Here is a 27,539-nt window from a genome sequence, read left to right as displayed (position 1 = left end):
TCGTTCCTGTGTCCCTATGCCTGGGACCGAGCTCAGGTGACTGGATGTTCGATAGGAAGGGTCCCTTCCCCCAGTGCATGGAGCCACCCCATGTCTGGGCTTGGTTGGCCGACCACAGGCAGCACAAACACCTGGGCAGGTAAGAACCTCAGGTCATACTCACACATACAAGAGAGATCACATCATTGATTTCACGAAATGAGTTGAGTTTCTAAGCTGCCAATGCCCTGGACTCAGGCTTGCTCAGTCCTCGGCGTCCTCCTCTGGGAGATGCGGTGAGACACCAAGGGGCTGGCTGGGTGCTTCTGCGCTCAGCACAGCCCACCTGCCCTCTGACCAGTTGTGAGAAGCAAACACAGCAGAGTCTGGGGAGGACAAGGACAGCCACAGTCCTGTCCCTCCTCACTCGTGTCCTCCCTCCCAGGCAGCAGCTAGACAGCTGTTCCCAAGCTCTGCTTTGAATTAAAAAGTGTGTGGCCCTTTAAGAGAAGCATCCGCCGCCCCCGCGCCCTGCTGCCCCCTTTGATGTCGCTGGCACTGAAAGGTTCCCAGTGGCAAGATCTGAGGGTTTGTTCTGCCTCCCCAGAGGCCACGTGCAGATCACAGGGAGGGAGGGGGGCAGGCAAAGGTCACATGGCTGGCCAGGCCTCCTTGCAGTCCCATAGCAGCAGGCGCTGGGGACCAGAGGGCTGTGCCAGTGGGACCCAGTGGCCTGGGGATCGTCAGGCCCAGTGGAGCCAGCTGGGAGAGCTACAGAAGCACTGAGGAGGGGCGCCTCTGGCCCTCCCCACGGGGCTCTGGGCAGCCTCACCTCCCTGATGCCCTGCCTCACCTGTGCAGTGAAGAGAACACACTAGCATATTGGGGTCGCTCCTGGGACAAGCCAAGGAGCTCATCACAGATGTGTGGGAAGTTCCTCCCATCCCCACACCCTTCCTCCCCCAGCTTTGGGACGAGGCCACTCCTAGGAGGAGCTCCACGGTGAGCCCAGGTCAGCTGCAGGCCTGCATCCAGAAGGGTCCTTTGCCCCTGGACTGTCCCCCAGAAGGGCAAGCCTTCGTGGGAAGGGCAGGATGAGGATGGGTTTGAGAGGGGGGCAGGTCCTGCCAGATAACCAGCGGGCTCCCAGGCCTCAGTGGTTGAGCCTCGGGCCAGAAAACCCTCCCCTGGTCCTCCGTTCACTGGACTGTCAGGGAGGTGGCAGCAGAGTGACCAGGAGCACCTAGGTCACAGCACCTCCCATAGCCCTGGGTGCCCTCTTTGGCCCTGTGGAGGGGTGGTGCGGGGACTCTGACACCAGGTGCTGTCAGTCCTAGGGAGAAGGTGTGTGTGGTCCTTTCTGCCAGGTGACCCCAAGGCTGCTCTGGCCAGGCCTGCCAACAGCCACCTGATTCCCAGGAGAGGACATCCCCATGTCAGGCCTAGGAGCTGCCCGTGAAGGACCAAGGCCTGACCCCCATCCCCCTTCCCCCACCCCCACTGCTAAAGAATCAAACCTAGGCTCCTGCATCTAGTGGATGGAGGGCTCTGCAAAAGCCAAAAGGGGTTTCAAACTCAACAATTGCATGGCCTGGCCTTGAGGCCCCTCGCCCAGTCAGAGCCAGCCAGACATGGGCTCTTGACTGGATGGGGAGCAAGACCTTCACCTGGGACAAGCTGCAGGGGCAGTGAGGTGCTTGGCCTATCTTGCTGCTCTCTTGGGCCTCAGAGACCAGCAGCTGGGGTGGAGCTGCCCAGGCGGCTGTGGGAGGCAGGGCGGCTGAGGCTGGCAGGCGGGCAGAACGCCCTCGTGCTAGGAGCCACCAGCTCAGCACCGTCAAGGGACCCCAGAGGGAGGTGGTCTTGCAGCATGAAGCAGTCCCACGTCTGGCCAATGGCACTGGTCCAGAGCGGCAGGATGGCCTGAGGCCCTGGACACCCAGCCCTCTGGCCAGGCTATCAGTTTGTCCGGCCCCACACAGGGTCCCAGGTAGGATCCCTGTGCCACTGACTTCTCTCTGCCACACCCCCTTTCCCTTCCCCAGTGGCTGTGGCTAGTCTGGGCCCCAAACCAGCTGTTTTCTCCTAAAATGTTATGTCTCTGCCTCCCTTTTTCCAGGAACTGGGCATATGTCCACATGTGAGCCACAACTCTGTGCCCATCTGGGATACTTGACTCCCTCTCCCATATCTTCCTCCCAGAGAACAAGGAACGAGCCCCTGTACCCCATCCTATATCTGGGGATGCCCATCCTAAAAAGGCAGAGCCCCCTCTGGGCTTCCATTTTCCCAGGCTTCCCTGGGCACACGTGGGATCTGCTTTCTCCACTGAATGAGAACCAGGAGGCAGAGACAACACAGAATCTACCCTGGATGTGGCAGTAGGGACGGAATGAGGAAGGATGGGTCCCCTGCCCAGCATCCATGGTATCCATGGTCCTGGGGCCATTGCAGCAGGAGGTCTGGACGTAGTTCCTGCTCCTCATCCCCAAGCCGAGTGTCCTGCTTTCCAGACATCCCACAAGCCCCTGCACCCAGGACTGCAGTCTACTTTGGTCCCTGCGGGACAGCCAGCACCCACTCAGGAGTGATCACTATCATGTATCACGGGCTCCCTGGCCTCTAGGGTGCTGCCTCATTTCATGCTTCCACAACCCTGAAAGGCAGGTCCTATTCACATCCCGCTTCATAAATGAGGAGCCTGGGGCTCAGAGCCCCAGCTGTGGGCCCAGCAGGCAGAAATCCGACCCTTCGCCCACTGCTACATCCCCAAAGACATCTGACAGCACATCACATGTCCAGGAGGATTTCCAGAACTGCACCAACCCACCCCATTCCAAGCCCGGAACTCCATTCATTGGCCCCACCTGCCCTGGCAACTGGTGCCCCATGCCACCTACTGACCATCATTGGTTAGACCCCTTGATGCCTTATTTTGTTTTTTGGTTTTTTTAGGAATTCACATGTCATAAAACTAACCACTTTAAAGTGTACAATTCCATGGCATTTAGTACATTCACAAGGTTATGCAACCACTACAATCAATTTTAGAACATTTCATGCCCCAGAAGAAACCCTGCACCTATTAGCAGTCACTCCCAATTCCTCCCCCATCCTCTAGCAAGACCAGCAATCTGCTTTCTATCTCTATGACTTGCTTATTCTGGGCGTTCCATACAAACGCATCATAAAATATGTTACCTCTTGTGGCTGGCTTCTTTCACTTAGTTCAATGTTTTTAAGACTCATTCATGTTGTAGCACGTCGATACTTCATTCCTTTTTATGGCTGAATAATATTCTGTCGTGCGGAGGGCCCTCACTGTGTTTATTCGTTCCTCCATTGATGGACCTTCAGGTTTTTCCACCTTGGCTGTTGAGAATAATGCTGCTGTGAACAGTCATGTATAAGCTTTAGTCTGAACACCTGTTTCTGATTCTTTTGAGGATACAGCTAGGAGTGGGATCGCTGGGTCATCTGACAATCCTATGTTTAATATAGGAGCCGCCACACTGGTGTCCACAGCGGCTGCAGCACTTCACGTTCCCACCAGCACTGCCTGGGTCCCGTTTCTCCCAGCACCTGTGTGCTCCGCACTCTTCATCACATCCGTCCTGGGGGTGTGGAGGGGAGTCTTACCCCATGCTGGTCAGCCCAGGGTCTCCCTTCCTCCTACTTGTTAGGGCCGCAGTGGCTGCTGGGCCAGGTGCAGCCAACCAGGAAGCAGAGGCCCAGCAGTGGGTGGCTCAAACGGCCTGGGAGAACCCACCGGATTTGGGGATCTGGAAACTCTGAGTGGGGGAGACTGATGGGGAAGAAGAGTGGAGAGGGGGACCAGGCGGGAGCAGCCAAGACAGTTGTGTGTAGAGGAGAGGGAATGGGGAAGGCAGAGGCAGAGAAGGACTGGGTTCTGGGAGGCTCTTCACTCCTGCCGGGAGCATTGAATGAATCCCAACAGGAACTCATTGGGGTTCAGTGTGCAAGCTAAATCGCATTACCGCAAATCCAGTGAATATAATATGCACGTTCTTCCCTTGTCCTGGAATCTTGCTGGAGACCTGACCTGCCGTCCTCACAGTCTGCCATGCTCAGCACTTTCATGCGTGGGCTCCCGTGATCCTACAGCAGACCCGCTGATGGAGGTATGGTCATTGTCCCACTTTAAAGCAGAGGAAATGGAGGCACAGAAGGCAATCACGGGCCTTATGCAGGATCTTTCTGCAGGGAAATGGCTCAGAGCCAAGTTTGTGTGAGGCACAGTCCTATGCAGTCAGGCCATACAACTGCAAGCAGCACTTCCTGCTTGGGACTTGGAGTAACAGGCTCCTAGAGGTAGAGGGCTCCTGGGGCAGGTTCTCCCTAATGCTTGGGTTGCCGTGGGTGCCCAAGGAGAAGTGGCTAAGGATAGGACTGGACCTGTGTTTGAAGCTACTGCCTCTGGCCAGTCCCAAGCATGGCCTTTAAACCAACTCAATACCAGGGGGATGGCAAGCGTGGATTTCCAAATGAACAGAGCTCATTTTCAACTCTTCTGTTAGCTCTCTGAGTCTCGTTCTCCTCATCAGGAAAATGGGCATATAGCTGCCCTGCAGGTGCCTGCGGGGAGGACCCTCTCCTTGGTTGAGTGACCCTAGCCTAGGCTGGCCTCCAGGGCACCTCAGACTCATATTAGGCTTTGAGGTTTCTGCTACAGCATATTGCACCCCTCAAATGCCCACATGCCAGCTCTCAAGGGCCCTGTTAGTTCTCCCACTGCATCCACAGGAGCCCAGCCAGAGCAGCCCATGGTGTGTGTGCCCAGTGGATGAGTGTTGCAACTTTCTAATCCCAGCTCATCATTCAGCCCAGGAACTAGTGAGGACACGCATGGCCAAAGGGGCCCTGCTACCCAGGTGGGCAGTGGAGGGGGACAGGGTCCCGACTGCTGCCAGAATCCCTGGCGGTCTCTCAACTCCTGCCCAGGTAGGGGCTGCAGATGCCTCCCAGGGGGCACAGCCACCCCATGGCCCTGAATTACAAGAGAGTTTCAGGAAGCCCTGCCCCAGGTCTGGACTTGTGTCCCAAACGGTAAGGCCTGTTCGCATCTTTAAAAGGGGGGGTGGGGGCGGACGACAGCCGCTGAGTTGCAAATGGGCAGGGAAATGAGAAAAGGTCTACCGAAGCTGTCTGTTGTTCTTTGTGCCCGTGGAAGGTGAATAAATGTTTTCCTTTTTTTTCTTTGTCTCCCCACCCACCTGGGTGGAAGCGTTCCCCCCCATTTTTTTTCTGGGAAGGAATCTCCTTCTGTCCTCAGTGAGGTGTGCCGGGAAGGTGAGGTGAGGGGGCAGATGCATAGTGGAGTGCATGTCACTGAGCAGAGCTGCTCCAGGCCTGGGCAGTGGGCTTGGGGGCCCCCGGAGGCTCAGCTGGCAGCTCCCCCATCCTCACCTGCCCCAGTGGAGGCTGGGGAAAGGGGATGCTCTTAGGGGTCCTCAGCATGGGGCGCACTGCCAGGGCGCCAGCAGGGAGCATCGTGGACCCCACCCCGAGGGCCACGATCTCCTTAAGTGGCAGTGCTCCCCCCGGTCCAGGGCCGCCAGGAATCTGTCCATCCAGGCGCGGGGCAGGGCGACTCCGCCGTGGCGCCATGCTGGGGCGCCGGGTCCCTCCTGCAGGACGCCCAGGGCGACGGGGCCCCGCGCCACACCTGTCCGCCCCTCCGGGAGGCCCCGCGCCGCTGCTGGCCTCCCCTCGGCGCGAAGCCCTGTGTCCGCCGTCGCTTTGATCCCGGGGGCCCCGCTGGATAAAAGTCCTGGGCGGCTCAGCGCCAGCGCCAGAGGGGGAGCGCAGCCGAGCCGGGCGCACCAGCGGGTGGGCGCGAGGCGAACGACGCCGAGGAGCCGGGGCAGCCGGGCCGCGCGCGCCGGCCGCGGTGAGCCGGACTCCGGCCTGTTCCGGGAGAGGGGTGCGGACCGGGATCTGGGTCGCCCGCGGGCCGCTCCAGGCCTGGGCAGTGGGCTTAGGGGCCCCCGGAGGCTCAGGTGAGCGCGCCCAAAGCGCCCCCAGCCCGTCGGGCCGGCCCGCGGCCGGGCGGGCGGAGCTCTCCGGCGCTGAGGAACCCCGTCCTTCCGCACCGCGCCCCGCCGCCCCTTCCAGCCGTCCCGGGGCGGGGGCGGCGGCGCCGGGATGGCCGCAGCGAATGGAGCCGCCGGGGCCGCCGGGCCGCGCTGCCCCCCACGGCGCCGGGCCAGGAGCGCCTCCGGCGGCCGCGTCGGGGTAGTCCAGGCCCCTCCGTAGGGCTTGCGGTTTGGGAAGAAAAGGCGATGCCTCCGCCAAGAAAAGAGCGAGCGCGGCCCCCTCCCCCCTCCGCCGAGCCCGGGCGCCGGCGGCACATCTAACGCGCGGGCACCCGGGCGGCCGCGGCCCCCGCAAACTACGCCCAGGCTCGGCCCCCGCCGCTCATTGGCGCGGGCGGGAGCCAGCGCACCCAGACCCTGCGCTACCCTCGGCGGCCGCGCGCGCAGCCCCAGCTGCCAGGCCGACGGCGCCCGGCCAGGAGCCTCGACGCCGAGCCGCCCGCGCCTCCACAGCCGGGCCCAGCGCGGGGAGCCCGGCAAGCAAGCAGGCGCGGCCGGCACCCCGCGGCCCGGGCGCCCCCGGCCCGGCGCCGCCGCCGCCGCCTCAAGGCCGTCCGCTCTCCGCAGGTGGCCGCGGGCCCGAGCGGCGCGGCCATGGGCCGAGGGGTGTGCGCCCTGCTGCTGCTGGGCCTGCTGCACTGGGCCGGGGGCGGCGAGGGCAGGAAGACCTGGCGGCGCCGCGGCCAGCAGCCGCCCCCGCCGCCATCCCCGCCGCGCGCCGAGGCGGCTCCCGCGGCCGGCCAGCCTGTGGAGAGCTTCCCGCTGGACTTCACGGCCGTGGAAGGCAACATGGACAGCTTCATGGCGCAGGTCAAGAGCCTGGCTCAGTCCCTGTACCCCTGCTCGGCGCAGCAGCTCAACGAGGACCTGCGCCTGCACCTTCTGCTCAACACGTCGGTGACCTGTAACGACGGCAGCCCGGCCGGGTGAGGCCCGACCTGCGCCCCGACCCGCGCATCCCTGCCAGCAGCCCTGCGGGGCACTGTCCGCCTCCCCGCCTGCGCCCGAACAGGGAGTCTCTGCGCTGGTGCCCCCAGGGGAGAGGGCTCCCGTCGGGCTTTCGGAGGTGCTGGCCCGGGGAGGGCCCAGCTCAGTGACTCGCCGCGCGGGGGGTGGGGTTGCGCCTGAAGAGCTGGTCCCTGGCCGGCCCGGGCACTGACCGCTCGGACACAGGTGCCCAACCCCTCTGCTGGCGTCCTTCGGTTCCTGGGCGGGGAGACGGAGTCTACGAGCGGCCCCGGCCCAGCAGGAGGAGGCAGCACGGGGCGAGGAGAGTTCTGCGGAACCCCCGCCCCCACCCCAGCTCCACTCGGGCGCTCCGCTCCCTGGTGCTGCCGGGACTGCCGGGGATCCCAGCCGGCGGAGGCCGGGGAGGGGGCGCAGGTGGGACGGAAGACCTGGGGCGTAACATTCACCCCTCTTGACCAGAAGTAGATAAAGGAAGGATGCGAGGCTGGGGGGGGGAGGGGTCGGGGGCATCCAGGTCCTCAGCAGATCGACAGTGTGAGTAACGCGCTGTTAGGTCGGAATTCGGTGGCGCCCGCGCCCTTCCACACATGCCTGGCGGGTCCCGGCGACCCCGCCCCACTCACACTCCTCCAGCGGGGACACTTTTCAATCTCCAAGCGCCACCGCGCATCCTCGGAGGATCCTGAGCCCGGCGAGGACCCGGCTCCCGGCCGCTGGCGCCGAAGTTCCAGCGGGTCCCGCGCGGGGCGGGCCGTGGGGATTTTCCACAGACCACACAGCCCCTCGAGGCCCTTGCCCGCCCCGCGAGCGCCACCTCCCGGGACTGAATGCCTCTGGCCGGGCCGGGCGCTCTCTACCAGGCCTGGCCGCTGGCGCCCCCGCGCGGCCGACTCGGGCCGCGCGACAGGTGGAATGACCCTTTCCTGCCCCAAGCTGGGCGCTGCCGCGCAGCTGACGGCCCGCCCCGCCCTTCCTCCTCTGCAGCTACTACCTTAAGGAATCCAAGGGCAGTCGTCGGTGGCTCCTCTTCCTGGAAGGTGCGTCCCAGGGGCCCAGGCCGCGGGGTGGGCGGAGACGCTGGGAAGCGGCCTTGAGTGGTGGCTGTGCTTGCAGGCGGCTGGTACTGCTTCAGTCGGGAGAACTGCGACTCCCGCTACAACACCATGCGGCGCCTCATGAGCTCCAAAGGCTGGCCTGGCACTCGCACAGGTCAGCAGCTGGCAGACGGTCAGAGCTCACACCTGGCGGAGGGTGGGGCAGTGAGGGGCTCACAGTGTGAAGTCCTGGAAGAAACCCTTCTTCACTCCCTAGAGCCCCAGAGAGGTCCCCCTCCCCGCCAACACCTCCTGCTCTGAACACCCTCCACTGGGCCACTCACTCTCACCTCTCATTTTTGTCTTATTCTACTGGTAACTTCCAAGGAATCACCAAGGTGGCTCCAGGACACACATGTGCCTAGGACAGGCAGCCTGAGTCATAGAAGCAGGGCGTGGGTGGGGGGAGAGTCAGGAGTCAGTGCAGGTGTCACAGCCCGGCCCCCCTTTAAGGGCCAAGTAGGATCTCACACATGCCTATTTGTAGTCCCCATCCCTGAGCACACTCTCCCACCAGAAAGACCCACTGCCACTGTCCCCCTGCCACAGGCACAGGGATCCTGTCCTCCCAGCCAGAGGAGAACCCCCACTGGTGGAATGCCAACATGGTGTAAGGGGGGAGCTCTTGGCAAGGGGGGCTTGGGCTGTTCTTCCTGGGGGTCCCTCCTGGGGGTCTTGTCCTGGGGGTAGTCCTTCCTCTCTTCGGGATCTTGGGCAGCAGAGGAGCACGGCAGGCTCACCTTGTCCCCGTGCCACAGCTTCATCCCCTACTGTTCCAGTGACGTCTGGAGTGGGGCTTCATCCAAGTCTGACAAGGGTGAGTCCTCTGCCTGCCTCCAGTCTCTGCTCCTAGGGGCAGGGAGGGGGGTGGAACAATGGGGGAAGCATAGCCCCTAGACAGGTTGTTCCAGGGTGCCAGCCCCCGGCGCCCTCTGCCCACTTACCCATGGTGGGCCTGGCCCCTGTGAGGGTCCTCATTCCTGGGTGCTCCCTGGGGAGGGCCCCCCAACTTGGCCCCATGCACATGACCCATGTCCCTCCAGTCTACCCCAGCTCTTGGAAGACCCTCCGGACCCCCAGCTAGAACCCTCCCTCCTCCTAAGCTGGGGGTGGGAGGCCTTGCCCTCTGTGCAGGCCCCACCTGAAGCCCCCCTCCTCGGTGCAGACGAGTATGCCTTCATGGGCGCCCTCATCATCCAGGAGGTGGTACGAGAGCTCCTGGGCAAAGGGCTGAGTGGCGCCAAGGTCCTGCTGCTGGCAGGGAGCAGGTAGGCCAGCCAGGGCTGGGGTTGGGTATGGATAGGGTGGGGGAGGCCCGTGAGGGCCAAGGGGCAGGCCCTAGGGCAGGGTTGCTGGGAGTGTGGCTGCAGTGAGCCTGTGAGGGAGGGGCGCCGTGAGCCTGGGCAGACCCAGGGGCATCTGGCCTTGTGGGGCCGAGGCAGGCAGCCCGCAGGGCGGCTCCAGAACCCTGCAGCTGACAGCTGTTCCGAGGCTGCTGGATGTGAGGAAGCCTGCAGTGCCCTAGGGGTGGGTTTTGGGTAAGCCATGCCAGTGCCCCTCCCCCAAGGCCAAGGCCTGGTAGGCATGATCACACCTCTTGGTCACTGGGTCCCAGCAGGCATGCAGGTGACCCAGGGGACATCCATGGGGTGGTTGATGGGGCCTGGGGCCACATAGTTCACCTTCATTTTCAGATAAGGAAACTGTCAGAGTGAGAGAGAGGAAGGGAAAGGAGGGGATAACCTGCCGCTTGGCTCTGCGTCAGTGCCTGCAGGTCTGCCAGCCCCTCCTCTGCTGCCAGGACCCTTGAGAGGCCCACAGGTCCTACGCGTGAACACAGGCATAGTTGGCCATTCAGAATGCATCTGACCCCAGCCCTCCTCAGCACAGGCTGGGGCTGGGTGGGCTCTGGGAGTGAGCGCCCCTCCACAGCCACCTGGCCTCACATCCGCCTTCCCTGCAGTGCGGGGGGCACGGGGGTGCTGCTGAACGTGGACCGTGTGGCTGAGCAACTGCAGGAACTGGGCTACCCAGCCGTCCAGGTGCGGGGCCTGGCCGACTCCGGCTGGTTTCTGGATAACAAGCAGTACCGTGGCACAGACTGCATTGACACCATCACGTGCGCTCCCACGGAGGCCATCCGCCGCGGCATCAGGTGCACATGCTGGGACCCCTTCCAGGGTGCAGGCACCCACGCAGAGGGCCTGAGGTGGGCGGCGCCTGGGGGTGGCCTAACCTGCAGCGTGTGGCCCAGGTACTGGAAGGGGGTGGTCCCAGAGCGCTGCCGGCGCCAGTTCCAGGAGGGCGAAGAGTGGAATTGCTTCTTTGGCTACAAAGTCTACCCGACGCTGCACTGTGAGTGGCCACCCCCTGAACACCCATCCTGGAGTCCAGCCCCCAGAGGCAGGCCCAGAGACCACTGCCCCTCCCAGGAGCAGGGTGACTAAGTCACCCTGGGTTGACTGGGACTCTCCTGGTCTTAGCACTCAAAGTCCACTTGGTCCCACGCAGACCAGGACAGTTGGTCACCATGTCCTCACACATTGTCAGGAATGTGCTCTGGAGCTGAATCCCAGTGCTGGGCTGGGTGGGGTCTTGGCCGTCCCTCCTCAGTCCCATATGCAAAGGGACATCACCACCAAGTTTTGATCAGGTGAAGTCCCAGGGAGCCAGGCCAAATTGGGGTGGGGGAGGTAAGGTGCTTGTTCAAGGAAAGGTGCTGCAGTGGGCCGGCAGTTGGAATCCCAAGGGACAAGGAGCCTGGGGCGGGGGGCAGAGCACCAAGGCAAGGCCCAGCTGAGCTGTGCCCCCAGGCCCAGTGTTCGTGGTGCAGTGGCTGTTCGACGAGGCCCAGCTGACTGTGGACAACGTCCACCTCACGGGGCAGCCGGTGCAGGAGGGGCAGTGGCTGTACATCCAGAACCTGGGCCGCGAGCTGAGGAACACACTCAAGGACGTGCCGTGAGTGCGCTGGGGGCCCCACTCAAACCCCTCTGAATATGCAGCGGAGCCCTGGACTTAAAACCAGAGGCCTCAGAGACAGCAGAGGGAGCAGTGGGGGTCCTTCAGCCGCTGGTAAACCGGGGTCCACCCAGACAGTGGGGTATTACCCAGCACTGGGCAGAAGTGAGCTTTAACCACCACGAACAGCCGTGGCGGGGCCTTCACTGCACGCTGCCAGGTGAGAGCAGCCCACTGGGAGGGCACACACTGCGTCCAACTCCAGCAAGGCCTGCGGGAGGCAGGGCTACGGGAAAACATCAGCGGCGCCAGGGGCGAGGCAGGGAGGGCGGGACGGAGCGCAGAGGGTTTTCAGGGCAGAGGACCTACTCTAGTGATACTGCAGTGGTGCACACGCCTTACACGTTTGTCCAAACCCACACTATGTCCAACAGTGAGACTGAGCCCCGATGCCCCCAATGGACTCTGGGGGATAGTGACCTGTCTGTGCAGGTTCCCTGATTGTAACACTGCACCAGCTGGTGGGGTGCGGATGATGGGGGGCTGTGCATGGTGGGAAGCAGGGCAGACATGGAAACTCTCTAGGTCTTCCACTCAACTTTGATGTGAGCCTAAAACTGCTCTAAAAAATAAATCCCTGGTCAGCCTCCCAGCACTGCCCAGCAGGCCCTGGTGGTGGACCCTGAGCAGGATTTGGAGGCAGGAAAGGGGCATGCGGGCTGGTGGGGTCAAGGCCTGAGCCACATAGGCAGGTGGCAAGCGCAGCAGCCGGAAGGACTCGGGAGCCCGAGAGGGCAGGGTCCTGGGGGAGCAGCCCATGGCCGCTGTGCCGCAGGCATCAGGGCAGCGAAGGGCGGAGGGGGCATGGTTGCAACAAGCTGTCTCCTCCCCAACAGGGCCAGCTTTGCCCCCGCCTGCCTCTCCCATGAGATCATCATCCGAAGGTCAGTGTCTCCAAGCCTGGGGACAGCCCGTGTCTGTGCCTTTGCTCCGAACATCTGCAGCCCCGACCCCCTTGCCTGCCACCTGCCTCCCTTGGCTCTGTATAAAGGGCTTCCTTCTAAGGCTTTCAGTGCCAGCTGTGTGGTGAGAACTCAGATGCAGCCCTGCCTCCAGTGGTAGCGATGCTGTCACCTGCGTCGGCCACACACCAAGTGACCCCACCTGCGTTTCTGTCTGCAGCCACTGGACAGATGTCCAGGTGAAGGGAACCTCACTGCCCCGGGCACTGCACTGCTGGGACAGAAGTCTCCACGATAGCCACAAGGCCAGCAAAGCCCCCCTGAAGGGATGCCCTGTCCACCTGGTGGACAGCTGCCCCTGGCCCCACTGCAACCCCTCTTGCCCCACCATCCGGGACCAATTCACAGGGCAGGAGATGAATGTGGCCCAGTTCCTAATGCACATGGGCTTCGATGTGCAGACTGTGGCACAGCAGCAGGGCCTGGAGCCCAGTAAGCTGCTGGGGATGCTGAGCAGCGGGGGCTAGGGCTCCTGCCCTGGGGCTGGCCTGAGGTCCTCCTGCCCCTCCCGAAACAGACGGGCCCAACTGCCCCCCGACCCAGTCTGAACACCCCCAGCCCACAGCCTTCTCTGGCCCTCACCACTGCCTGCAGGAGGCCCAGCTGAGACGGTGGACCTGCCATCAGCCTCCACAGGGGCCTAAGACCCCTCAGACCCCACCTGCCTCCCTCTCCAGCCAGAAGCACTGGACTCCCCAGCTCCCAGCCTCTCCTGCCTTTTTGTATTATTTTATAAAGTGACTTTTTTATTACTTTGATTTTTTTTAAAGAAAAATAAGCGAGAAATATATGATGAATGATATTATTTTGTAACATATTTTTTTTAAATAATGAAAAAAGATAATAAGAGCCTCACCATGCAGATGTGTTTATTTGAATGGGCGGTGTGCCCCCTACACCCCTGCTCATCCTGGCCTCTACCCCAACCCAGTGTAGAAGGAAGCTGGGGAGGACCACAGGGTCCCCTGACCTCCAACCCCTTCCTGGATGCACAGGTCCCGCTTGCGGCCCCCACCTCAGTGCACATGTGTCCTCTTCTAGACCCTTCCTGAAGACGCCTGCTCCTGTCCATCCAATCAGCAAATACCACTCATGGGCCCATGACAGGCAAGACCCCAGCACAGGACAGCAGCTCCCATTTCTCTTTGTTTTGTTAGTGATGCAACATTCATGGACTGGCTCAGAGTATGAATAAGTGCACACCTGGGCACTGGCACAATCTCCAGGTTCAAAACTTGATTGGCCCAGAAAAACACTCCCTGCCCAGCAAACATCTTGAAATCCTGCAGTGGACTTATTTTTGCAAGGCTGCACGTACACATGGGTCAGAGTCTGGGAGGCGCAGGCTTGGAGGCGGACATCCTCCCTCTCGCTCTGCCTCTGAGAGCAGAGGTGACACACAGATCTGCAGGCAGTCCCAGAGGCCCCAGCCCTGGAAGCACAAGCATGCACACACAGACCCGCTCTTCTCTCTACACATGGCTGCATGCACGAGACAAACGTGACGCGTCCCGTGCACACTGTCTTGGGGCCTGTGGAGAGCAATGCAATGGTGGGGCAATGTGGTCAGTCAGCAATGGGCTCTGGGCTTCCCTCTCGTCAGGTGCTGAGGACTCAGTGGGATGGCCCACATCGATATCAGCATGCACACGGGCAAGTGTATGCAAGGGATAGACCCCGGCCACAGTGCTGGCAGTGCCGGTGAGGCTCCGCCTGCCAGGTGGGGCTCCCCTGCAGGCAGCCAACATTAAGCACACTGTGTGTTTGGGCACACTGACTTCCCCTAGCACCCCTACAAGTAGGTTTTATTATAAACTCCAACTTATGTATAAAGGATCCAAGGCCAGGCCAGGCCCTGGGGCGGGTCACACGAGGCAGGGAGAGGACCCGCCGTGCCAGGCCACCTGGGGCTCCACATCTGGCCCCCGAGCACAGCTGCCAGGGGTCTGCAGCCTCACTCCCAGAGTGGGGAGGATCGTGGAGACCCCACAACCTCAGCCCCAGCCAGGGCTGTGCCCCAGGGTCTGACTGGCACTGCCAACACCAGACGGCTCCGGGCCTGGGAGGGACCTGAGCAGAACCCTAGGGCACTGGTGTCACCTGGGCAGGCGCAGCCCTTCCAGGCCCTGCAGGGGCAGGCCTGGGTCTCACCCACCTGCCCCAGGCCCACTCAGCACCAGTGTCAGCTTCCCCAGGCAGAGCTGAGGGCCGCCAATCCGGATCACTCTTGCATGGCCTCCTGTGGGGACCCACGGAACCCCGGTGGCCACAAAAGACAGTGAGGTCTGGGATGCAGTAACCAAAGGCTGGAGAAGAAGGAAGGGGCACTCAGGGTGGCTGCTGGGTGGGGCGTTGGGAGGTGTGGGCTGGAGGCCTGGTCTTTCTTCGGAGGAGGGTAGCAGGTGGGGACAGCACGGGACTGAGGCCTGCTGTGCCGAGGGGCTGAAGTGACCGGAGGGGGGCCTGTGTGTCTTGTGTGCGCCAGGCCCACTGAACCTTATACTTGTGGGTTAGGCCTGATGGGATTTCACCAAATGAATAAGCTCTTTGTCCACATGCTCCTGACACAGAGGGAAAGCCAGTGACCGGTCGTGCTGTGCTTTACCTCGGGGGACAGTGAGCAGGCGAGCCCAGGGCGCACAGGGACAGTGGGAGCCACCGAACCTGCTGTGCTCGGGGAGGCTGTCGACCAGCACACTAGGCTCTCCGGGCCAACTTCTCAACTTTTCTAGAAATGTTGCTGCTTTAGTTTCCACATCACATGGTTCCTGCACAAACAAAAATGCTCAGGACAGAAGCAACCAAGGCCTCCTTTGGCGGGGGAATGTTTAAACCAACTGTGGTCCATCCAGTGTAATATCAGCGCCAAAAATAAGTGGGCCATCAAGCCATGAAGACATAGAGGAACCTTTCTCTAGACCTTTCCTAAGGGTCTTTCCCCGAGGCTGTGGGGAGCCACTTATGGGGTCAGGGAAGCTGGTCACAGGCGGGCCCTGAGGATCAAAATCTGGGCAGGCCCCCCAGCAAGTCCCTGCAGAGTCCCAGAGGTGCCTGGTGCCGAGCGGGGGGACCACACAGGTGCTGTGAGCCGATGGCTCCAGCCAGGCAGCTTAAGCTACAGTTTCCCATGTGGAGAAGGATGCTAGGGAAGGGTGGGCTCCTCCTTCCCTGGAGAGCTCAAGCATCAGGCACCACTTCCGGCATGACCAGCATCCGAGTCGACATTCCCTCACTGAGGTCTCCTACTTAGCGCCACAAGCTGTCCCTGCCCTGGAACCAGTGCCCACCGCTCTGGCCAGGGCCCCAGCCGGGTCATGCCAGCCACAGCACTCCTCGGCAGGCCTGCTGAAGATGCAGGCTCCCCAGGGCCAAGTGACTTCAAGTGGGGCTGGGTAGAGGGCTTGCTCATCTCCCTGGGGGCTGTTGGTGCCAGGATGCTGCTCTACCAGGGCCCCATTGCCCTCACTCAGAACCCATCTTCTGCCAGCCCCTCTTGGGTTACTGTCCAGGCCAGACTCGCCAGTGTGGTCTTCTTGCTGTCATGTCTCATCTTTCCCCAGCACTTATCAATCCACTTTTATCCAATTTCCAGGGGTCACCATGCTGGCAGAGCCAAGGCCCAGCCAGGGTCGGAGTGGCACCTGATCTTCAGGAAGGGAGTGAGCTTTTGCAGGAAGGCTGCTTGAAGCACCTGCTTCCCCACAGGGTGCTGGGGAGTCCACCTCCTACCTGCTCAAGTATGCTGGCCATCCCTGAGCACTGGGGGACCCCCCGCAGCACTGGCAGTGCTGAGGCCCAGTCTCCCCAAAGTGCCCAAGGCTTCAGGTGCCTTGAGCCAGACCCCTCCGGCTGGGGGTGTGGAGGGTGGTGTCCCAAGGACTGGTTAAGCAGCATGGCTGGGGTCGTGGTTATGATTTGCTGAGCTATGAACTTGGGCTGCAGCACGCCAATGTCTGCTTGAGATAAACCAAACCGCTCCAGCCAGAGGACTTCCTTCCAGCTCCCTGGGCCCACGAGGCAGCAGGAGCCAGAACCAGCTGCCCTGCACCCTCGGCCTGAGGCCCCATGTCCTCACTCCCTTGTCTGGGGTCAGGAGGCACTGCCCGAGGACAGCGCCCATCTCCCCTGTGGGTCAGTGACCCCAGGGAGCAGGAAGCAGGGCTCCACGGAGGCTTACCTCACCAGGCCCACCCACCCCCTCCACAGGGTCACACACTCTCAGAGGACTGAACCCCTGAAAACTAACACAGACCCCTTATTTTATGTTTATATTAACTGCTCTGGAAAATCATGAACAAGCATATTAAGTCTGACAACCAGTACAATTCTAAAGGGAGCGTGCTGACACAAGAAGCATTCATGGGAGCTGAGAGCCCAGGACAGCCCTGTCACCACTCTCCCGATGGACACTCTGCAGAGACAGGACACCTCCTACGTGGTTTTCCTGCCAAGAGCGTCCAGCTGAAAGCTGACCAGGAGGAACCAGTCAGACAACACACACTAAATGGCCTCTTCAAAAAGTCAGTGTTATAAAAGACACATGCACCCCTATGTTTATCGCAGCACTATTTACAATAGCCAAGAAATGGAAGCAACCTAAGTGCCCATCAGTAGATGAATGGATAAAGAAGATGTGGTACATATACACAATGGAATATTACTCAGCCATAAGAAGAAAACAAATCCTACCATTTGCAACAACATGGATGGAGCTGGAGGGTATTATGCTCAGTGAAATAAGCCAGGCGGAGAAAGACAAGTACCAAATGATTTCACTCATCTGTGGAGCATAAGAACAAAGCAAAAACTGAAGGAACAAAACAGCAACAGACTCACAGAACCCAAGAAGGGAGTAACAGTTACCAAAGGGAAAGGGACGGGGGAGGGAGAAGGGGAATAAGGGTCATTATGATTAGCACACATATCGTAGGGGGGGCATGGGAAAGGCAGTACAGCACAGAGCAGACAAGTAGTGACTCTATAGCATCTTACCACGCTGATGGACAGTGACTGTAATGGGGTATGTGGTGGGGACTTGATAATGGGGGGAATCTAGTAACTACGATGTTGCCCATGTGATTTTATATTAATGATACCAAAATTTTAAAAAAGTCAGTGTTATGAAAAAAGTAGAGCCCATTCCAAAAAAAAGGACACCGAGAGACATGACAGCTGAATGCACTGTAATCCCAATCAGACGCGGGGGCAAACGTGTGACTAGCTATGAAGTGTGCTTGGCGGGGCGGTGGGGGATCTGAGCAAGGACTACTATGCATTCGTGATCCTTCCTCAACTTCCCAGAAGCTACCACCCTGTTCAGGGTCTTAGGAGAACAGCCTCATTCTTAGGAGGTGCCCGTGGGAGGATCTAAGGCACACTGTCATGTCTGCAGAGTCATTAATATTACTATTAAGTATTGACGGAATAGGGGAGGGACAGCGCACAAACAGGGCAAAATACTAACAATTCTTGAATCTGGGTGAAAGGGACATGAGTGTTCATTGTGCTCTTCGGCAAATTTGAAATTTTTCTAAATGAAAAGTTGGGAGGAAGCTGTGTAAGGATATGTGTAGCAAGACACTCACAATGGTTGCATCCAGGTGACAGAATTACAGGCAATTTGTCTTTATCTTTTCCAGTGTTGATTAGGCCTGAGCATGCAATACTTTAAAAAAAATTATTATATTTTTTATTAAAGTATCGTTAATATACAATTTCATGTTGGTTTCAAATGTGCATCACAGTGGTTCAACAGTCCCTGTGATCAACTTATATTGTGATTGTTAATTATTGTGCCCTTTTATTCCCCTCCCCCTCCCCCTTGTAACCACCACTCACTTCTCAGCGTCTCTGAGTCTAATGCTGTTTCGTTCCATTTTGAACATGCACTACTTTCACAGTCAGAAAAATTTTCTTCATTTTCAAAAACCGAACATGTTACTAATATTTTAGTCAAAAAATGGGAGTTTTTTTCTAGGTGTTTACATGTTTAGGAGCAACAAATAAAAAGGTCCAGACTGATCCCTCCAAATAGGAACTAACTCTCCACCTCCTGGGTGAGGCAGAGCCTGCAGAAGAACGGGGATGGGTGCCTTTGCAAGTGGGGTGCAGAGTCCCCAAGTACCACCCCCCTGCCCCACCATCTCCCAGAGATCAGGGCTGAGTGTGAGCCCCAGGGACAATGACAAGCCACCTCCCTGATGGGAAGGGATCCCCTGCAGCCTGCCCTGTAGGCTGCTGGCGCTGACCCCTCCCTCCTGCGCTCCTCCCTCCTCCGCCCCCTCGGGCTGGAGAGCCCACTGACCTGCCACACAGCTGCTGTGGAGGTGGGGGCTGTGCCTGCAGCCAAGGGGTCAATGATCCTGGCAGATGCTTGGCTAGGGCATGGGGGTCAGATGTCCCTCTGGGATGGGGACAGGCATGCAAGCTGCTATTCTGGGGCTCTGATCACGGCCACCTATTTATAGTCCTGGGGGGGCCTTAGCCCTCCCCACACAGGCGGCAGAGAGGCTGCCTTGCTGCAGTGTCACCAGCGTCACCGCCACTGCAGGCTGCCAGCACCTGCTACAGCTGCTGCTGCAGGAGACACAGGCTGTGGCCGGGCTGGGGCCCCAGGGTCACCAGGCACCTTGGAAGACAAGGACGTGGCCGGCCAGATGGGCAGCACGTTGGAGCCCCCTGAGGGTGGGTACCTGCACCTAGGGGCTGTGGTGTCCCCCGTGGGCACAGCCCGTGCACTGCAGCTGGCCTTTGGATGCACCACCTTCAGCTTGGTGGCCCACCGGGGTGGCTTCACAGGCGTCCAGGGCACCTTCTGCATGGCTGCATGGGGCTTCTGCTTTGCCCTGTCCAGTGTGGTGGTGGCCTGTGAGTTCACCCAACTCCATAGCTGCCTGCGCCTCTCCTGGGGCAACTTCACAGCGGCCTTTGCCATGCTGGCCACCCTCCTGTCTGCCACGGCTGCCGTCATCTACCCACTGTACTTCACCCGGCTGGAGTGCCCACCCGAGCCTGCCGGCTGCCTGGCCAGGGACTTTCGCCTGGCAGCCAGCGTCTTTGCTGGGCTCCTTTTCCTGGCCTACGCTGTGGAGGTGGCCTTGACCCGTGCCCGGCCAGGCCAGGTGGCCAGCTACATGGCCACAATGTCGGGGCTCCTCAAGATCGTCCAGGCCTTTGTGGCCTGCATCATCTTTGGGGCGCTGGTCCATGACAGCCACTATGGGCGCTACGTGGCCACCCAGTGGTGTGTGGCTGTCTACAGCCTTTGCTTCCTGGCCACAGTGGCTGTGGTGGCTCTGAGTGTGATGGGCCACACGGGGGGCCTGGGCTGCCCCTTCGACCGTCTGGTGGTGGTGTACACCTTCCTGGCTGTGCTTCTGTACCTCAGCGCTGCGGTCATCTGGCCTGTGTTCTGTTTCGACCCCAAGTATGGTGAGCCCCGGCGGCCCCCCTACTGCCCCAGGGGCAGCTGCCCCTGGGACAGCCAGCTGGTGGTGGCCATCTTCACCTACGTCAACCTGCTCCTCTACGTGGCAGACCTCGCCTACTCCCAGAGGATCCGCTTCGTGCCTGCCCTGTAGCCAGCAGGCAGCAGCCACTACCTCTGCTCTCCGGGGGCTCGTGAAGACCATCCAGGTGAACCAGGAGCAGGGTGGAGGCAGACCACCAGGTGGGCCGCTCCTGGACTTCGGGCCGTGCTCAGCAGCTTGGCCCAGGAACGGCTGACAGGGGGACGGAGGGGCAGGAGGCGAGGGGAGGGGCCTCCGCTGGCCAGCTCCCAGCCCCTCTGTCTCCTCTCTGTCTGTTTCCATCTCTCCCTTTCTCCCTCTCTCTCACTCCCTCCTTTTGTCTCTGTCTCCATTTCTCTCTCTATTTCCTGGCCCTCCCTGGCTCAGTGCTGGTCACTGTAGCACATGAGAAGCCTTTGAAGCAAGGGCTGTTGTGACCCACTTTGCAGACGGAGACACTGAGGCCAGGACTTAGGAAGCAGTGCCTGGAGACTGCGTTTGGGCTGGGGGGCCTAAGTAGAGTTGGGAAGGGGACGATTCCCAGAGGTGTGAGAAGAGATGGGAAAGGAGCCCAGGAAAGGGCCAGAGCCCGGCCAGCAGAGGGGTCTGGGGAGCCAGCTCCATGGCTAGCCACGAGGGGGCAGCTCTCCCGGCGGGACCTGCTGGGGCGTCTGCGCACAAGGAGGAGGAGCCAGGAATCAGGACCCCGCCTCTCCTGCTCTGAGCGGCCACAACTGTGGGGAGCAGGTAGGGACTGTGTTGAGACCACATGGGGCGGCCCCTGCGGCCGGAGATGGTGCAGGTGGCCTGCAGGGGCCCACGGACGCCTCAGCCCAAGAGCACAGCACGACGTGGAGAGCCCGGGTCCCCACCACTGACTCCGACACAAGAGCTTCTGCAGTGGCTGCCGTAGGCCCCGGGAGGCTGGCCTGGAGCAGCGCGAGAACACGGAGCCTGGGCTCTGGGCACTCCTGGCTCTTGCAGGCCCACGACCTCTGCTCAAGCATCCTGCACCTGGCCGCTGAACACCAAGGCCTGCTGGGGCCACCACCCTCCATACTCCAGCCTGCTTCTCTGTCTTGAGAGCCCAGCCTGGGCCAGCCATGGGCACCCACTGGCTGCCCCTCAGCTGGCCTAGGGCTGAAGCAGGAGATACACACGACACTGATTCGCACCTGGCTCTGGAGAGCAGTCCCTGCCAAGGGGGTGGTGGCCAGAATGCTCTGGGGAGAAGGGCCCAGACTGGGCCTGGGGGAGGAAGGAGGTGGCCATGGGGGGGCCTGGGGGATTCTGGGGGTGAGGGCAGCCGCCCAAGGGAGGGGCAGGTAGGGTCCCTTCCCTCACTGACAGTGGACATGGGGGAACGGGGAGGGGGCAGTGATGCTGAGCTTGCTCTTCCCTCCCCCGGGGCGCTCAGCACTCCACTGCCACAGGCTCCCTTGTGCAGATGGGCAGCAGAGATGAACAGCCCCGCCTGCCAGCTTGGGAGGGCACACCAACAGGGGTCTCTACCTGGAGCGGGTAGGTGCTACTGACTTCAGATCCCTGAAGCAGGCTGGAGCCGCTGTGTCTTGGGGGCCCTGAGGGGGGACCCCCCCCAGCTGAGGAAGGCAGGTATTTGGGGGTAGTTTTCCAGATGACAAAAGAGCGTATAGACCACACCTTTCCCAGCTCACAGGAAGGCCCGGCACGTCTTCCTTTTCTAGCCAAACTTCTGAAATGAGTTATCAGTCGTCAATTCCCCAACTTGCTCACTGTCCAGCGGCCTCCTGCCCCAGCACTCCACCCACCTGAATTTCAAAGGCCCTGAGAAGAATACAGAGGAGGGGAGAGGACCCAGGACTTAAGATGCGGGCGGCAGAGGTCCTGTGGGAGGCTTGCCTGCACACATTCCTGTTGGTGTGCATTCACTGCCTGGACCAGAGGACTCTCTTTCTGGAAGAGGAAATTACTTGGTGCCACTTGGAAACAGTACTCAGATGACACACAGTGAAAGGCTGGGTTTTGTGCCTCTGTGCCTGAGTCTGGGCTACTCCCTTACAGTCCACTTTGGACACTTCCTACAGGCCCTCCCTCGAAGGGTGAGGACTAACTATCCTGACAGGTAGCAGCGCTGGGAGGCCTGCAAGTCCGTTGCCTGTTCGATGCCAACACGGTGGCAGTGGTCCCTGGGCTGATGAGTGCTCAGCCCTGCTTCTGTGGCACAAACACCCAAGTACTGCTGGAATCACGTTTTAGGATAGCTTGTCAGGACTTACGGTACAGGACTGAAAAACTCCTTCCCCTGATTGGGGGATGGGCTGTCAATAACATCACTTCTTACTTTGCCCTTAACTTGGCTGACTGGGACCCCAGACTACCCGCAACCCAAATGCACACTCAGTGCACATGAGCCCTGAGCACATTCTTAGGGGAAAATGACTGGGGTCTTATTCTCCTGAAAACCAGGGTCAAAAAATTCCATGGACCCTGCAGACAAGATGTTAGGAGAAATGAAGGTGCTCTGTGGGACCCGGAGGGTCTCTGGGATTGCCACCAGCCCGAGCACCTGTTTGGGGAGGTTTATGTGGTAATAGGCCTGTGGCCCCAAGCACGAGGGAGTCCAAGAGAGACTTGCAGAGAAGAAAGCCCCTGGTAGGAGGAAGGGCACCTGACCTCAGAGGGGCCTTGGCCAAGACTCCCACATGCCTCCCAATTTTGAGATTCTGAGAAAGCCTGGGCACTCTCTCGTTTCCAAGCCTCCTGTACAGTAAAAAAATGTTAAATGACAAAAAAGAGTTTGAGAACACAGATTTCATTTGGCAAATTGTTTTCAACGCCGCCCCCCACGCCACCCCACCCCACCCTCCAAAAAAAGCAAGAAAATAAGGAAGAAAAATGGCTGGTTGGCCTCCAAACACGGTTTTGATGGTCTAACAGGTCTGAATTCAAAGAACTCAGGGTACGCAGTCGGGGACGCCAGCCTCACGTTTACTGTCCCGCGTAGCCCACGACAGGGTCCCGCGTGGCCAGCGCCCGCCCCGGGCCGTTCACGGAGGGCCAGGCTCCGGCCGCTCCCTACTCCAATGCCCTCAGCACCCACGCGCGGTGCTGGGGGCGAGCATGCGGGGTTCACGGGTCTGGGGCTTGCAGGCCCGGGGAGGAATATCCCGGGGCTGCAGGTCCCGTAAACACAGATCCGGGATCGACCTCCCAGGCGGGCGCGGGTCCGGGGGAGGGCGGGGGGCCGCGGGCCCGTGTGGGGTAGAGCGGATGATGTAATCGCCGGACGCTGCCGTCGTCCCCTGGATTGGCCGGTGCCGGAGGGCCGCGCCGCGGATTGGCTGGGGCGCCAGGGGCGGGGTCGGCGGGCGCAGATGCCGCGTGGCGCCGTGGGCGGGGCGAAGTGCGCGGGATAGCGGGGTACTTGGGCGCCGGGCCGGGGAAGGACTGGACGTGGGAGGGGTTCGGGCGATGGTCGGTCACTCCCTGCCGCTCCCCGGCCCCTTCCCGAGGCGACGCCCCTCCCTGCCTGGGACCCTTTCTGTGAACGCAGAGACGCGGCTGCTCCCGGCCAGGGCACCGGGCCGCGCGGCGTGGCCGGGCCTGGCACTGCCCATCTGACTTCTCCGCGGGATCCCGCCCCGTCTCGCCCCGCAGCTGCCCCTGCGGAACCGGTGCCAGCCGCGAGGGCTGCGGGCGAGGCCTCGCACACCATGAGCGTGGGCTTCATCGGGGCTGGCCAGCTGGCGTTTGCCCTGGCCAAGGGCTTCACAGCAGCAGGTAGGCCCTGCGGCCAGGGAGGGCCCATGGGGGAGGGGGTCCTGGTCCCTTCCGCAAGCTGTTGGGTTAAGGTAGGGGTCTGGGTAGCTGGCCTTGCTCGAGCGCTGGGGGAAACGGCAACCTGGGACATGGGGAGTCAGGCAGGAGTTGCCCCCCTACTCTGAGTGGCGGGATTTCTGTTCTCCTTGGAAATGTGGAGGGGGGAGACCGGGACTGGCCTTGGAGAAGGAGCTCTGTTTCTGTCTCCCACAGGAGTCCTGGCTGCCCACAAGATAATGGCCAGCTCCCCAGACATGGACTTGGCCACAGTTTCTGCTCTCAGGGTAAGTGCAGGCTGGAGGGTGACAGGGAGGCCAGTCAGTGTGTCTGGGAGCAGGTGGTGACCCTTGACTCTAGAAAGCAAGGAGTAGGGGCCCTGGGGTGGGGGTACCCTGCCATGGCTCCCCACCCCCAGGGACAGGAGTGGCCCTGGGCTGGAGTGTCTCACAGACCCGACCTCCTGGCTTGCCGATGGCCCCCCTGCCTCTCAGCTCTTGGGACCTGGGTGACAAGCTCTTTTGTAGCTGGTGGGCAGGGGGTGCTGGTCTGAAATGGCGTGCCCCAGGTGGAGCCACTGTAGGAGGCTGTGGGGCCAGGTGAGACATGGCTGGGTTCTGAACACGGCTTGGTTTGGTACAGCCGAGTTAGGGCTCCAGACCTAAGGGTGGGGACAGGCTCCCAGCTTGAAACCACCACCCACTCCCAGTGGGCAGGGGTCAAGGGTGTGAGCTCTGCAACCCACCATGGGGTGGGTCAGGGTTGTGTGTGGATGCAGTATCCCTTTTTTGTCTGCAAAAGGAACACACTTCAGAACATTATTTCCTTTACTTTAGGATGGGAAGGGCAGTTGGGGGTGTCAGAGCCCCACATCCTGAGCCCCTAGCCCTACCTTGTCAACACTCCCAGCAGCCTCTGTGCTGACGTACATGTGGGTCTCTTGGCTTAGTGGGGGGTACTGAAACAGCCAGCCCTGGGGGTGGGCTAAGCCTACCTGGGTGCTCCCCGCAGAGGATGGGGGTGAACCTGACACCTCACAACAAGGAGACTGTGCAGCACAGCGACGTGCTCTTCCTGGCCGTGAAGCCACATATCATCCCCTTTATCCTGGATGAGATTGGTGCCAATATCGAGGATCGGCACATCGTAGTGTCCTGTGCAGCTGGTGTCACCATCAGTTCCATTGAGAAGGTGGGCACCACAGATCCTGGCCCAGTGGGGTCTGGAAAGGGGTGGAAGCATACGCTGAATGGTCAGGAACCTGCCCCTCTCAGCATCTGTGCTGGTTGTCCGCAATGAAAGGGGTGTGTGGGCCTGGCCCACTGTGAGAACTCAGGAAATGCTTGGTTGGGTGAGGGCTCATTTGTACTCCTGCCCAGCCCACTTTGCTGGGCAGGAGGCTGGGATGGATACATAGCCAGTTTCTCCTCCAGAAGCTGATGGCATTCCAGCCAGCCCCCAAAGTCATCCGCTGCATGACCAACACACCAGTTGTGGTGCGGGAGGGGGCCACCGTATACGCCACGGGCACACATGCCCAGGTGGAGGATGGCAGGCTCCTGGAGCAGCTCCTGGGCAGTGTGGGCTTCTGCACCGAGGTGGAGGAAGACCTTATTGATGCCGTCACGGGACTCAGTGGCAGCGGCCCAGCCTACGTGAGCACTGGGGGTGGGCGGCCAGCAACTGGCAGCAGCAGCTCTTGCGTACACTTCAGTGCATGTCTCCTGTCCTCCTTCTGCTCCAGCTGCCACTGCCTGAGAGAGAGAAGGCCAGGGACAGGGCCTTAGGTGTCTTCTTCCTGTAGGCATTCACTGCCCTGGACGCTCTGGCTGATGGGGGTGTGAAGATGGGGCTCCCGAGGCGCCTGGCAGTTCGACTTGGGGCCCAGGCTCTGCTGGTCAGTGTTTTCCTGATCCTCTGGTGGGGGCCCCTCCTTGTCAGGCCCGAGGCTGGTGCACAGGGTGGATGGGTGGAGGGTTGGTGGCAGGAGGGTGTCCCCACAGCGGCTAGCTTCTCTCTGATGGCAGGGAGCTGCCAAGATGCTGCTGGACTCAGAGCAGCACCCGGGCCAGCTCAAGGACAACGTCTGCTCTCCTGGGGGAGCCACCATCCATGCCCTGCACGTGCTAGAAAGTGGGGGCTTCCGATCCCTGCTCATCAATGCTGTGGAGGCCTCTTGCATACGCACAAGGTGGGGTCCTGCTTCTGCTGCCCCCTGGCCTCCCATGTCTGCTTGGTCATTCACTCAGCAGATGGTTATGGAGCTTTGGCTGGGTGGTTGGCAAGTGTCCCCAGGGTTACAGTTTGCAGCCCCTCTCTCCATCCTCCTCTGCCCTGTTAGGAAGGGATGCCCTCTGGGCCCAAGGTGTGCTCCCCACATGGTTCCTTCACGTGTGGCCCTCAGATTGGAGTGATCATTCAAGCCAGGGAGGCAGGCCAGTGGGAACCAGAGGGAACCTCAGTGGGCCTGATTATAACACCCTTCCATTGACCTCACTGGGGAGATGGAGCGCCTTAGACGAGCAGGGTGCTTTGCAAGAGCTGAAAGGAGACCAAAGAGTTGGGCATCCTGGCTCAGAGTCGCTTCCCCAGCCCAGGTCTGCAGTGTACCAGGTGTCTTTCTCGCCACCATGCCTGTTCTCCAATCCAAACCCACAGGTTGCCCTAAGTGCCCCCCACACAGCAGTGAGGCTAGGACATGGCGCTGCCTCCTGGCACCAACTTGCGGGAAGACAGGCGAGGCCAAGTCTTGTGCTTGGGGCAGCGGGGTGCTGCTCGTAGGTTTGGTGACCCTGAGCTGCTTTGAATGAGATGCGAGGGAGGGGGACAGCAGTTAGGGGTGGGGTCACTGGCAGCGGGCATGCAGGCCCAAAGGTCCTGCGGTGGGTACTGCAGCAGCACCAGGTGCTGGCAGGTACTGGGAGCTGTGGGCCTTGGGCTCAGGAAGGAGACGGCAGAAACTTGGACCTACCCTCCTCACTGCCTCCCCAGGGAGCTGCAGTCCATGGCTGACCAGGAGACGGTCTCACCAGCTGCCATCAAGAAGACCATCCTGGACAAGGTGAAGCTGGACTCCCCTCTGAGGGCCTCACTGGCCCCTGCTGGCCACTCCAAACTACTTCCCCGCAGCCTGGCCCCAGCAGGCAAGCAGGATTGAAGTGTCTGACCCACCCCACTGGACTGCTTTCCATGTTCTCTCGTGGGCTCAGAGCTCCTGCACTGGGTGTCTCTACCCCCAGGCCACACAGGGCGTTTCTACAATGCCTAGTGCCCCCAGCTCTGGTCAGTTTAGGGGTCAGCCAGGGAGTGGGCACAGTGCTCCCCAGTGGGAATCTCCAGAGTCCCTGAGCACTTCCTGGCCCAGAAGGGAGATGTATTTCTCTGACCTCAACATCCTCCTTCCTCTGTTCCCACACCAGGTCAGGACCACCTTCCTCTGATCCGGAGGAGGCCTTAAGGTTCACCCCCTCTGGAGTCAGCGGGCTTTGAGGCATGGCTCCTTCCTGAGCATGGAGGGCAAGTTTCTCCCCCATGAAGGCCTAGCCAAGGAGGGATCCCTGTCCTCCTGCCCTCTGCCCACTGGGGGGGATACCTCCTTGGAGTAGGAAGGATGGGAGGGTCCCAGGAACCCTAAGCCCAGGGGGAGGTCCACAGTACTTGACCAACTGCCAACTACCCCTCATTCCCTCTTGACATTTGAGAAAAGGGCTCCTTAGATAGTTGAACTTATGAGGCCCCAGCACACTCAGGCCACCCTCTCCATGACCCAGCCACAGACACTGTCATTCCTCTCCATGACCTTTTAGGTTAAATAAATTGGTTTCCAGTCCAGTGCCCTGACTTCTGTCACCACACATGGAGGGAGGCCCTGGAGGTCGTAGCTGTCAGGGATAACATTAGAGGCCAGGCTAGCAGCCCACATACCCCAGAACCCTTCATTCAGCAACATTGGTCATTGGGGCCATGTTTCCCTGTAAGAGGGGAGGGAGCTCCTGGGAAAGTGCGTGGAGCTTCAGACCTGGGTCCTTAGAGGTGTGACTGGAAATGGACACTGTGGGCTAGGCTTGGAGTGCCTGCATGGGGAGGGGGCAG

At 60.6% G+C, this 27,539-nt stretch overlaps 3 protein-coding genes across 8 annotated transcripts; all 3 read left to right on the top strand.

Moving 5' to 3' along the window:
* The first annotated feature begins 2,832 nt into the window (after window positions 1–2,832).
* NOTUM (notum, palmitoleoyl-protein carboxylesterase) lies at window positions 2,833–12,899 on the top strand. 3 transcript variants are annotated; one of them, XM_073236121.1, is made up of 11 exons: window positions 2,833–5,046; window positions 8,049–8,101; window positions 8,178–8,273; window positions 8,708–8,768; window positions 8,917–8,975; window positions 9,324–9,426; window positions 10,122–10,313; window positions 10,413–10,513; window positions 10,972–11,119; window positions 12,016–12,063; window positions 12,302–12,899. In XM_073236121.1, exons 1-11 carry the CDS (start codon window positions 4,955–4,957, stop codon window positions 12,606–12,608), a joined length of 1,260 nt encoding a protein of 419 aa, XP_073092222.1. In that variant the 5' UTR covers window positions 2,833–4,954; the 3' UTR covers window positions 12,609–12,899. The 3 variants fall into 3 exon arrangements, with proteins under 3 accessions (XP_073092222.1, XP_017512840.3, XP_036853390.2); XM_017657351.3 differs by lacking the exon at window positions 2,833–5,046 and adding an exon at window positions 6,595–7,021; XM_036997495.2 differs by lacking the exon at window positions 2,833–5,046 and adding an exon at window positions 6,663–7,021 and having other exon boundaries at window positions 8,938–8,975.
* A 5,883-nt stretch (window positions 12,900–18,782) lies between these two features.
* PYCR1 (pyrroline-5-carboxylate reductase 1) lies at window positions 18,783–27,278 on the top strand. 4 transcript variants are annotated; one of them, XM_036997463.2, is made up of 9 exons: window positions 18,783–18,825; window positions 23,289–23,411; window positions 23,664–23,734; window positions 24,459–24,638; window positions 24,881–25,102; window positions 25,252–25,344; window positions 25,475–25,638; window positions 26,439–26,508; window positions 26,867–27,278. In XM_036997463.2, the coding sequence occupies exons 1-9, from the start codon at window positions 18,798–18,800 to the stop codon at window positions 26,885–26,887; spliced, it is 972 nt and encodes a 323-aa protein (XP_036853358.2). In that variant the 5' UTR covers window positions 18,783–18,797; the 3' UTR covers window positions 26,888–27,278. The 4 variants fall into 4 exon arrangements, with proteins under 4 accessions (XP_036853358.2, XP_017512833.2, XP_036853359.1 ...); XM_017657344.3 differs by having other exon boundaries at window positions 26,439–27,278; XM_017657345.3 differs by lacking the exon at window positions 18,783–18,825 and adding an exon at window positions 22,988–23,051 and having other exon boundaries at window positions 26,439–27,278.
* Window positions 18,798–22,424, top strand: MYADML2 (myeloid associated differentiation marker like 2). Its single transcript, XM_017657347.3, has one exon. It carries the CDS (start codon window positions 18,798–18,800, stop codon window positions 19,719–19,721), a length of 924 nt encoding a protein of 307 aa, XP_017512836.1. The 3' UTR covers window positions 19,722–22,424.
* Window positions 27,279–27,539: the final 261 nt, after the last annotated feature.

This window comes from Manis javanica, chromosome 4 (genome assembly GCF_040802235.1).
Source record: "Manis javanica isolate MJ-LG chromosome 4, MJ_LKY, whole genome shotgun sequence".
Taxonomy (NCBI): Eukaryota; Metazoa; Chordata; class Mammalia; order Pholidota; family Manidae; genus Manis; species Manis javanica.
This window is presented reverse-complemented; position numbering and strand designations above follow the sequence as displayed.